Source organism: Anguilla anguilla, chromosome 11 (assembly GCF_013347855.1).
Source record: "Anguilla anguilla isolate fAngAng1 chromosome 11, fAngAng1.pri, whole genome shotgun sequence".
NCBI lineage: Eukaryota > Metazoa > Chordata > Actinopteri > Anguilliformes > Anguillidae > Anguilla > Anguilla anguilla.
Window position 1 is genome coordinate 16,950,419 of NC_049211.1, and position 12,964 is coordinate 16,963,382.

A 12,964-nucleotide genomic window follows, 5' to 3' on the forward strand; every position below is an offset into this window, starting at 1 on the left:
CATCACAAATGTTCACACCTTTGTGTTGGAGACGTTGTGCACCCTTCTTTTTCACGGATAACATCACTGAGTCCTCTTCTATAGTATTTTTTCCAAATTGACAAATTGTCCATATTGGAGAGGGGGATGGGTCTTTGACCATTCCTCCATAGAGAATATTCAAAGATCAAAGATCCTTCTGAACCTGTAGGGGCAATATGCCTTCTACCACAGAGATTTACCACAGTTCCACTGCTTTAAAACTTCTGAATTATTAATCTAATACTGGAAAGCGGTATCTTCAGTTTTTTCATGCAATCATCTACTGACTTGTGAAGGTTCTTTGGCTTTTCCCATGGTGATGTAAAACACATGGGGTTCATTCCAATTGCAATTTTTACTCCTTGCCCTTTCCTCGCTCCTTAGCTCTACCCAATGGAGGACGTATTAGGTAAATGAAACATCCTTGCACAGTCAAGCGTCAGTTTGCAGCCACGTCAATTACGGACGTGGTAGATGTGGAGAAGTGGATCCATATGGCGATCATTTACACTGTACATCACATGTTCCAAAAAAGACTTCCGCAAAAGCTGCACTTGTGTATTCTCCATCCTCCAGGAGCCTCTCTGCTCCTTGCTCCTCGTTCCTCCAGAGAGCATTTAACGGATAGGAATGTCCTTAAAGATGGCAGACCTCAATACATTTCTGGGTCATGCGATGACTGAGGATACCAGGATGGATAAAATTAACAACTGGAATGAACCCATGGACTTTACATGTGTATTACCTCATTTTTAGACCGCAGAGGAACAAGCCATTTGTTCTCTCCCCTGGATAAAGAATAAATAAATAAACAATTAATTAAAAAATTACCTTATTGGATATAGGAATGCTCTGCTGGTTAATCATCACCTTCAGCAATATAGTGTGCTGTTTTGCTGGTTCCAAAGGCACATTTTGTACGTCTATTAAAATGTGTTTTGTAGAAATAAAATCAGCCAATGGTCAATTTAATTTCACCATAGCAACTGTGAAGCTAAACTACCAACTCTTACATTATTCATACACATTACAAGTAGACACAAAATGGCCCTCTGAGGTTACTGACAAAAACCTTGGATTAATTCTCCACAGATGATCAGAGCACAAACAGATGCATCAAGTCCTGTATGGAAAATAAATACATGCAACATTAGTGACCTAAAAGAATGACTGAAAAAGTGCCAGTGCTATCTGAATTTGAGTGCCACTCAAGCCTTAACTGTAGAACTTGTTATGCATAAATACTGAAAAATAAACTATAACATTTTCAAAGGTCTGACCAGTTAGCCTCAAATTCAACAGCAAATGCCAGCCTCTGCGAGTCATCCACCTGTCAATAGGAGTATCTGTCGAGACCGCAGAGACATTCAGTGCTATCGACGTGCGTTGGAAAATTATCTCAAGACCTTTACACTTTTTGTTGTCTAACTGCCCTCCTCCCTCAGGTGTCAATCAATTAAATAAATGTCATTTAGAAAGAGGGTATAAAGGTGCTCAGCACTGCTCTGACAATGCCTGATCATGGCAGCTCTGTGGAGACAAGCAGGGGTAATATCTGGGGCTTGTTGTTTCATCTCTTACAAATCTGCAGCATATATGAACCCAACACATTCAGTAGCGCTGGTTTGTGTAAAGTAGGCCTATAAAAGAAGCCTATAAAACTTTTCTTTTTTGCTACAGTAGCAACAAATCCATCTTTATCCAGCTTTAAGCAGTGCCGCCCTTTGAGTTTACGTGTGTGTGTGTGTGTGTGTCTGTGGGTTTATGTGTGTGGGTGTGTGTGTGTGCCTGTGTCTGTGGGTGTGTGTGTGTGTGTGTGTGTGTGTCTGTGGGTGTCTGTGGGTGTATGTGTGTGTGTGTGTGTGTCTGCGTGTGTGTGTGTGCATGCATGTATGTGTGTGCGTAAGTGTGTGAGTGCATTTCTCAGGGAATTTAGTTCTTGGCTTTTCATGAGGGAGCTGGGTTGGCATACCGAAACTCCCGGTTGTTAGGATTGGAATCCTTACTGAGGTATACTGAAGGCGCTATGGAGATCCACCCACAGGCTTAGTTAGAACACATTGATTCCAGAACAAACAAAAAAATAATAATAATTACAAGTTTAAATGTCATCTAGGACTGTTCCCAAAAATATACATATGCGGCATATCACCATTTCTCATGTTAATCTATTTTGAATCTAGTTTTTTAAATGAAATAAATTTTAAAATGGAAATACAGGGGAAAGTATCACATTCACACACCAATAACTGCTTCATATTTATAATGCGTTCAAGTGATAATTTACCAAAAGAACTGCCTATTCAGCTATCAATATGATTAAACACTTTGTGGTAGGCTGAGTAAGCCCCTAAATGTTAAGTATTAACCACTAACCCTCCAATCCTTGTACTGTTTACTTTCCCCGAGTTGCTATTTATTTTGCTGTGATGTTACTGTTTCAGTCTCCTTCTGAATTATTAATGCGGAAAAAGTCCACATAAAAAGCTCCTTCGAAAGAGACCAGAAAAGACTGAAACAGTCACCTTACAGCGCTTCCCTTAGGTTGGAGTCAAATCCAATTCCTTGTTTCTTTCTCTTCCCTACTGCATTCTATTTATTTTTGATTTCCCTCAGAAATCCTTTCTTTTCCTCTTAACAGTCCTCATGTAGATCACACTGTGAGCGCTGCTGGCTCTGGGCAGACAGTTTATGCCTGCGTGAGCAGCACAATGCAGTGACTGGAGTTGGAGCTGGAGCGCTCCAGATTGCACAGCACAAGGAAGTTATTGAGACAGCATACCCCTGCACACAGGCACCGACACACTGTCCTCCAGCCTGTCAGACTGGCCAGGAATATCCTGCCAAGACTCTTCTTTCCTGCTTCACTGGATACAGAGCTCCACCAGAATATTTATTTACAGAGGTCTTCTTCCGCTCCTACAGAGAGGAAACTTAAAGGATGCTTGGATCTGTTCTGAGAAAAATCATCAATACTTAACCTTGATTCACCTCACTTTTTTATCTAAAAAGCATCAATCAGGCTGAAAGGCGGAAATATCTCAGCGTACCTCTGTTACTTCCCTTAATGGCTTTCCAGAGAAATGGATTAAATTTTTTTCTATATATAAATTTGACCTCTACTTCTCAGTAAATTAGGGATATTTCCCCTTAGTACACTTTGCCAAAGGTGAAATAGTCCACAAAGACAAAGGTGAATACAAAAAACCTTTTTCACAGAATTTGCTATAGTTCATTGTGTATACAGTACAGAGCTGTCACATCTGATTTAAACATATTTTAAACATTCTGTCCTGTAATTATAATCATTTTCAAGCACATACAGATCTAAGGGAGATCAGAAAGAAGCAATTTAAGTGGGTAGCAAGTGGGATATTTGCAACAGCAAAAATTAAATAAATAATCTGGAAACCCTTCTTTTGCCTTATGAGTTTTGAAATGGATGCTTCCACCAAAGACAGTCGAATGTAGAATTCACATTTGAATTCATTTGACCATGACTATGCAACACAGATTTCCTTGTTTGCCAGCCATTTCATTGTACAGGGCATTTGGAAAATGCATAACGACAGTTTAAAGGGAAAAGAAATTACTTTTTCAAAGCAGGGGGAGGATCGGGCTTGCGATGATGGAGATAATTATATTAATGTGTGGAGACTGACAATGCCACCATCGCATTTAAAGAGACAAGACACCACAGCCAGGGTTAGAAAAGCACAGATTATCGAACTGCTGCCAATATAAACCTAAAAACAAAAAGGATGCAACGTATACAGTATGAAGACGCGAAGCATCAGAATGTGGAGGGCTACAGCTACTAAAATCCCTATTTCTCAGCAGTTTTCCTACCGCCATACAGCCTTGCCAAAATTAAAGGGGTCACACTGATGAATCTGCAGCTATTATCTCTCAATAAGCCAAGATGGGAATGCAGTGAGCCTTGTGAGCATGCAATAAAACACCACCAGGGACAAAGCTGGACTCTCAACTCCAGATCTACAGTTTATTTGTCTCCTGCTTTTTTTCCTTCTCCTCTTCCCTCACACACACACTTCCCTCATTATTTACCTACCGCCTCATGCCTGGCACTCTGTCTCAGAAAGACAGAAGTCAGTTGAAGATAATTAGTTCTGGATGTGCAAAAGGAACAAAAGAAGCTAAAAGGAATTGAGAAAACAAATTAAAAAAATAAAAATAAAATAAAAAAATCATGAAAAACAAATACTGCTCTTCTAATGCTTAACCCACTGCATGGACTCTGATCTGTGTTACATTGCTGTACATTTTTTATAGATTTTGGTGTCTTGTCCATCTCATACTAATGTCCAAACTACCATGGAAACATCCTGTTATAATGGTCCCTTTATGCTTCAGTACTGGAATCCTCTGACCTTATAACTGTCCATCTATTATTAATCTGACAGAAACCATGTCTTTACAGGAGTCGTGCTATAATTCCTGACTAGGCTAACAGCTTGTGGTGTGTGTGCTTGGGGAGGTGGGGGAACATACATTATTGACAGGCAAGTAACATGGGTCACATACTTCAGAATGATTTCAAAGGTTCTGCAAAACATTCTCTAAAAGAACATACTTTGAAAAAAATATATCTCTATAAGGTAAAGAATATTGGGATGCACAATAATGATATTCATATTTTAGGCATCTCAGGAATATTCTGTAAAATCTAAGAGAGATAGAGAGACATCTGATTTCCTTGCTGTAAGTTCTGGATGAGGACCTGAAATGTGGCATTTGTTTTTCAGGACAATGGTCTGCGCGCTAGCTCTTCTCACACTTCCCTACAGGGTGTGACACCCAGCAGGAACACGAGTGCCAGAACTCCACTTCTCCTCTCACCCTTCTCCGCTCCTCGGCTCATTTGCTTAGCACAGAGACTCCCTGAGCACCCAAGATTCCTCCACCCCCCCACCCCCCACCACCCCCCCCCTCCAGGCCTCCAGGCCCTACGGCACTCTGCCTCTCTCCACTCAGACACAAAACACCTCCCGTTCCCTCCAACTGTTCACACGGACTGCAGAAATGCGCCACATCGCTCCATTGCATCACACTGACGCAGCCACTCACCACAGTTCAAAAGTCCCCAGAATCGGTCCGCCAGGACACGTCCATTTCCCATCGAGAAACATCATAACGCTTTGCTGCAGCTGCGACTCAAACACCCTTCTTTCTGACATTCATAACCATATGTGTGAGGCGTGATTGATTACCAATAACCCCAGAGGGAAGCTGAGGGGTTAGGTCTATTACCCTTTCCATAATACCTGCATCGCAGAAATGTGCTGGCCTGTTTATCTGGGGAAGTAGGCCTTGCCAAAATGCAGTCTTTAAAGGCAGAACAAGCTTGAGTCATCAGGAGCATTTGGGTACAGCAATTAATATTGTCGAACAACCATCCAGATTGTTGCAACATAAACAAAAAACTAGAGCACTGAAAACTGCTTTGTGACACGTCAACTCAATTCCTTTTAGCACCTTTTGAATCCAGACATCAATAGTGCTCTAAAGAGGAAAAAAAACCATTCAGTTAGAGAAAGTGCATATTATACAATCAAATTGGTCACTGTCTCTTTAAATTGCTTGTTTATCCTGTTAGAGCATTAATTAATAAATATGGTACAACTCATATGGTATGAGTACGGTAAAAGTATGCTTTATTTTATTTTGTAATTGCTATAAAACATTTTTTCAGGAGCTGACTGCATTCCAGTTTTTCAGAGAAAAACCTCTCTATACTGTAAGTGCAATCAGTGCTAGTTCTATCATGTGGTGCCATAAGACCTGTGTGGAGCAATATACTCACTGTCTGTCTGGCCAGTGCATTGGAAGAAGGGTGGGAAAAAATAAAAAAGAAGCTACTAAAATGGATAGAACTGTACATTTAAATGTTAAAATTCATACAGAAAATTTGAACATACGGAAAATAAGTTTCTACATAATATTTCGTTACAAATCTGGAAATCTGTTCGCAATCTGTTGGTGCCTGCTTGAAAAAAAAAGTCAAACTAAATAAATGGGTTGTACTGTTTTCTAACAGTATAAATAATACTGAAAGAATGAGCACAGCACAGAAGCAATGTTTCTCCACAAAATACATAAAACTTGTACACAGTTGATTTAGACAGTTTATTGACCAAATTTTTTTTCAGATTGATAGTATGCAGTAGTAAAACTGGTTTAAAGACACTGTATCCAATCAGATACTGATCAGTCTTAACAAAGTGGCTCAGTAAGCTCACCACTCCAACAGGATCAGAGTGATTTAACTGTAACTTCCTCTCACTCTACCTGAGCCTAACCCACTATGATATGAGCCCTGCTGACAATCACAGAGGAAGAAACCACATCCCCCTCCAATAGAGTACCTACAGGAAGCATCAGCAAACATACATGAAAACAAACAATGGTTGAAAAATACAACAAACACTGAAATCTTGCAACTTGTAGTCACACCTGGGGCCAGATACAACTGACACAACTGGAAGCAATGCAGTTTTCAACTTGTCTGTATTTGACTTTAGCACCAGTGCATGCCTGATGTTAATAATCGTGGATCCAATAAAAGGACACAAAACTATAGACAACAGCAGGTACACACTGTTACATTAAGCACTGTTGAACTAAACATTCAAGGCCAATGCGCAAGCCTGTACACAAAATTGTAGACAGCGTTTTAAATGAGGCTAATAGTTTCGTCCAACAGGGGCAGTGTGGAGAGGAAGCAGGACGGAACAAATCCAGATCCCCTCTGCTGGTCCCCCTCCTTTCAGTTAAAAAGTGAGGAGAGGAGGTCCTGTGCAGGTCCTGCCATCCATCAGCGACGCTGATCACAGCCGACAGCAATGCCCCCCCCACCCGCTTCAGTCTCTCCGCCTCCCCACCAGCCAGCCGAGCTGTGTCCAGCCACCACCTGTCACTGTGGTGATCAAAATCAAGAGCAGCCCGCAAGACTGAAGCAGGACTGAAGTCTCAGATTTGTATTACGCCAGGTATTGAGAAAGGGCACACAGCTTTGCTAAAAAAATATCCATGTATATTTTCAAAGGAAAGGATAGGGTTCCCAAGAGCATTCTGGGAACCCAACAATAAATGAGACTGGTTCCAAAGGGAAAGTCATTTGCAATTTGAAAACTTATCAGCAGGTCATTTTAAGGGGATTATCTTGGCTTCTCAATATTCTTTGCTTTCATTTTTGGCATGTGATGACATTTGCAGGATCTATTTTTTTTTTTTGTTTCTCAGGACATTTCCCATCATGCAATTCTAGATAGTCTATTTCAACAAAATAAGGACTGTAAATTCATCTCAGAAACCGGTCTGGTAGCCTAAGATAATCTTGTCCAGACACCAGTGTCTAAATCTGGAATGATAGAAGACTTTTCCAAGGGCATGATGTTTACTACATTCTGAAGTGCCTTTTCTTATCTGAAAATTGGGAGTCACAATTAAAACAGTCAAGCAAATGTGAAACACAACTCCGGACTAATAAAGTTTTCTTTCCTATGCCAGCAACTTCATTTTCAGTGCTGCTATTATGGTGATAACACACACAAAAATCCAGACACGGACATATTTCCTATCTCCGACAACCAAAGCGCTGCACACCATGGTGCCAAAATGGAAGTTGACAGCAGGTGGTAGTTAGCGATAAAGCGCAGGCAACACTGTGGGGAAGGCGCAGATAAAACCGCAGCACTGGGCCGGAGCGTGTACATACTGAAATTGAATTACTGTACCACCGCAATTACTTTTCACACAACGGCGGTTACGTGAGCCTGCGGTGCAGAACCGTCTCCGTGTGGAACCGCCCATTCCTTCACTCGCAAGACGATTTAACAATGCAGCTACCTCGCACGACGTCAACAAGCACACCTACTAAAAACAGTCTTCATCAAGCCCGGAATGATAATTAACCGCACAAAATAATAAAGTAATCATTCTCTTTTAAGACAGAGTATAGAGAGGGGCTTTCTTTTATTTACTTATTTATTTATGCGCTAACAAGCCAAAAATGGCTCATGAAGAGCACAAATCACTGCATCACTAACATCACCTGAGACAACTCCTTGAAGGTCTCAATCCTCCATAACCCCACATCACAGTCCACATGGGTACGCAAAAATAGAGACAACGAACAAGCCATGCCAACATGAACTTTTTAATTTATTTACAGGCCAATTGAGCTTTTTCTCACACTTTTTTCAGCACAACAGCACCTGAGACTTCACCCTGTTCTACTGCCCCCCTACCCACACCTCCCCGAGGCAGAAAACCACCGCAAAAAGCACTGACTAAAATGAACAATTACAATAGCGCGGCCATTTCCCACTGAACTCGCTATGTTCCGGGGTCAAAAGCATTTCGGGGCTAGCGCACTTGATGATGCGTCCTGACCATCCTCTTTTTGTCATTCTCCAGGCAGTCAGCATGTGCACTCAGGCGTGTGAACAGCGCAGTTCCACCCTGCCTTGTGCAAAGCTTACTCAGTCAATAACTGTTAAGTTAATACAGGGTAGCTGGTACACACGCAATTGCAGTTAATAGGAAGACAGCAGGACAGATAGGACATATTATGTGAGGCAATATGGATACATGCCCTCGGCATGTTGACCATCAAAAATCCACTTTACCAGGTCCTTCAATAACAAATTTCTTTTTCCCCCCTCTTTTCACAGATCGATGAAACCATTTTCTAACAGGAAGCAACAGCTAATAACAGGTGTAGCTCACCCAAACAATAGTCTTTAAATTGTTGCTGGCCATATCAGCTTTGTGTTTTCAGTGAAAAACGTGTGGCATTTTATTGCGTGTTGAAAAAAGAACATACCCTCATGGCCTCAGCCTTTTTGTGGAACATCTCTTCCATGTTTTCAGCTAACCTCTTGACAAGTTTCAAGCCATCAATTTCTTCAACCCGGACTGTTTTTTCAAATTCTTTATATTTCTGTGAAAAAAAAGACAATTATTGCTGTTAGTTATATAATACACATATGAATAACAATAATATGAATCAATAATGAGCAGTATTGTTTATAGTGATATTAAACAACTGTATTTGGTTGATCCATGTTATTTACATAAAGATAGAAAAACATTTGGCTTTCTGTACAAATACTTGTATAGGAAACCATAATGAACATATATTTGACATTTTCCCCCTCCTTTTGGCTTAAAAAATACAAACAACATTCATACATAGATCAACAATTAAGACACAGTTTTGGACACAACAAAATTACAAAACACAGTCACATTACAATGTTTTTTTTTTTTAAATACACAATTGAGATATTTTTGACTACATTCAAAAAAATACACAAACAGAACTTTGAACCATTTTTACCAGTAAATCTTTGGTATGGGTTAAATGAACATTCAGTGGCATGGAAAGACTGATGTGAACATATAACAGTTTATCGGCACATAGACAACTACATTTAACCCCAGATTTCATTATGTTATGAAGCATAGCAGTTGCACTAAAACCAATAAAGAAAAGTACTAGGACTAAAGGATCACATGGAGTTGGAGTTTTCACATCTGTACAAATGTACCAATAATCCTAATATGCATAAAATAAGGAAAATAAGGAACTTCCACTTATTTTAAGCCCACAAATTGTGATATTTTGAAAAAAGTGTTCATTGAAAATCTGTTGCTGTGCAGGCTGCATTTTGGGTTTACAGATGAAATTATGAATGTCAAAGTATGCAGATTTATCATAAAAGCTTATAAATTCATTATTCATTATAATGAATCCAAAAAAATTAATAACATTTTTTTTTCTTCCTGCTTGCCAACTGTACTCCAGTGTCACTGAGCTAAATGTGGAACCGTATGCCAAAATACTTGATTGATTCTTGATTCTAACATCTAGGGGGACAGATGTGCTGTTTAGCTGCATAAAATTACCATTTCTTTTTTGGGGGGTGGGGGGGGGGTTAAGTTTCAAGTAGGTTCGGAAGTCCAGACAGCACAGCAGAACAGTAAATAAGAGGACACAGCACAAATGGAATGCAGAATGGAACTTTTTCAAACAATCCTGTATACAAGAAGGCTTTTGTATAACAATGAAACAAAAAAACACATATCCTTTGTTCTTAAAAAAAATCTGTATTTCATAGAAGAATCATCCAGCTGGGTTTCTTTATTCCACCCCTACATTCCTGTTATCTGATGCTATAGAACAAAGGTTTATTTTTATTTTTTTTGTTCTGAATGGACAGGGGGGTGAATGTTATCCACAGCGCAGAATCAGAGTGGAGCCTTGAGTGAGGACTGTACACAATTATATAAAAAGCATCCTCTTTAATGCCAGGAGAAGAACGAGGGAGAAAGCGGGTGGAAGCGGGGCGCTGTTATGAGGCATTAGCATCTGCTTACAACTCCAGCCGTGAGACAGCAACATTCATCATCGGGGAAGGGGGACGCGGCAATGCATTACCTCCACCGCATCTGTTTTACCAGATCATTTCACACAAACACCAGGCAAAGAAAAGCACTACTTCACTGTCACAGCATTTAATGCTTTTCATGCTTTCAGGATGCTCCCCTTTTCTCCAGGCATTTCTCCCCTCCTCCCCTCCCCTCCCCTCCCCTCCCTCCCCTGCAGTCACTGCCTGCCAGGCACAGGCCGCGGGATTGTGGGGGCTGGGAGCGCTGCAGCCAATCGCAGTAACTGGTTGAAGGCCCTGAAACACATTACTGGCAGTCTGGGTGGGCAGAGACCTGCAGAGAGAGAGCCAGATCACCCCCAAGGCCACACGCTGGTGTAAGATAATTGAAATCGAGGCTAAAACACGGTAAAGATAATAATGTGTCAAGATGGGACGTACTGAGGGTAATGAACAGCATTTCAGATATCCCTGACTTGGCGATTTATGCCCCACAACTACAGTTCTGAGCACAGGACCAGAGGAGTGTCTTTTGCCCAGACAGTACTGTTAGTCTTCAAGACCACTACAGATTCCTTTACTGTTGACTATACATAAACAAACAGTTTCCCCCATTTAAAGCCCCTCTATCCAGGTGTGTCTACCCAACATTGTTTGTAACTTGATGTAGACAATCTCACCTCTTGAGGAACAGTTTCTCAGCTCCACATTCTCCACTCTCAATCACCATTCACTATTGCATGCCAGAACAAGCGTAATAGATGCTGCTGGATGACTTTTACTTTCACATCACTGCTTTTCTTACTACCCTGTCATTGCTTTTTCAGTTCATTATTTTTCATAGGCAGTGGTGCAGTAGTGCAGTGAATAGCACTGTCACCTCACAGGAAAAAGTGTGGAGTTTGCATGTTCTCCCAGTGTCTGTGTGAGGTTCCGCTGGCTACTCCAGTTTCCCCCACAGTCCAAAGATGTGCAGTAGGCTAACCAGAGACTCAAGATTTCTCATACGTATGAATGTGTGAGTTAATGGTGGGTGGGCCCTGCGATGGATCTCGACCTATCCAGGGTGTATTCCTGGGATAAGGTATGGCCTTATAACAGGGCTATCGTAACACAGAAGCTAGGACAGCTCCTCTCCATGCATGCATGGGGTCCAGGGACCCAGGAGCTCAGAGCACTGGATGATCCCACAGGAGGGACAGTAGTGAAATCCCAGGAACATCCAGTAGTGCAGCCGTGCACAAGGCATCGCTTCCCTTCCTGCTTTCAGCAGCACCATATGCAGTTAGTAACACAGCATGAAATCTATTTTTATCTTTCTTCTTTATCTTATTGTCAGTGATAAATACACAGTACTGTGTCAGGAAATATACAAGGCAATATGTGGCCCAATCCGTACTGTACTGTTTATTTTAGGATATTGAAATGCATCACTGATGTGTTGTAAATTAGGGGGGATTGCTACACTCCCCCATCCCTCAGAAAACAGCTAGAGAGGCCTCAATAAACAAGGCTATAAAAATATATGCCACAATTAAGATGAAGCTTTTCTGTATAGCACCTCTTCTAATAATACAATGGCCTCCAGAAAAAAATATTAAATTCATTTAACTTTATTTAAATTGAGCACCTACACGGCAGACAAATGAGTTATGAGGTCTTGATCAGAATGCATTGCTTTTCTAGTCACAAACAAAATAAAATAACAGCACAAATACTTTACTGTTCTCTGAGAACAGCTATACGACATACAACATTGCACCATTTACTGTTGCTCTTACTCGGGTGGTTGTGCTAAGAGGCAGTTACAAGCAAGGCAAAGCTAAATGACAGGTACTAATTAATGTCTAATGTATTCCATTCCTCCCTTGATAGCAATCTATGTTGATGAAAAATAAGGCTCTTAATTTAGATCCCACGCACTTAATCGCCTTTCAGAGGGTGCTCTAAAAGCAAATAACAACTGCAATAAATAATTTCATTATACTCCTACTTTTTCTGTTCAGTATCTAAAACCAGCGGACACAACGGGTAACATCTCAACAGAGAGTATTTTTTTTCTTTTGTGCTGTTCCTCTGAACACAAACTATTATACAGCATACTGATTGCTGCAGTTCTACAGATGCATTGCCTTGGATGAGTTGAGTTGAGCTACATTACATAGTTCAGGAAACAGTACGGCGCTTACAACAGTGCTGCGCTTGACCTGGTGCAGAAATATGCATTTTCGCTCACCGGTCAGATGGAACCAAAACGCTCGGTGAATCTCACTACGCCCAGTTTGCTCACGGTCGACCGCGTCCACCTCATGGCAGATGCTGGCAGCAGCAGCGGGCACGAAGGTGCCGACCACAGAGGAATTCAGCCCCCACCCTGCATGGAATAGCATGTGCTGACACTAAATCCCCCGGGTACGGTATACACCAAAGGGGGCTACTGCCACGTGCGCCCTACCTCACCCCACCGAGCACCTCCAGTACCTGACACCAACCAGACAGACAGAGCTTGACGGACCATCGAAAGTAAA

General features: G+C 41.2%; 1 protein-coding gene across 4 annotated transcripts in view; it reads right to left on the bottom strand.

Annotated features, from left to right (window-relative positions):
* cacna2d3a (calcium channel, voltage-dependent, alpha 2/delta subunit 3a) overlaps nucleotides 1–12,964 on the bottom strand; it is a 184,613-nt gene that overhangs the window by 118,290 nt on the left and 53,359 nt on the right. For all 4 annotated transcript variants that reach the window (XM_035380856.1, XM_035380855.1, XM_035380854.1 and 1 more), the window contains exon 3: nucleotides 8,870–8,986. In XM_035380856.1, coding sequence (XP_035236747.1) covers nucleotides 8,870–8,986 — 117 coding nt within the window. The remainder of the gene's footprint in view (nucleotides 1–8,869; nucleotides 8,987–12,964) is intronic.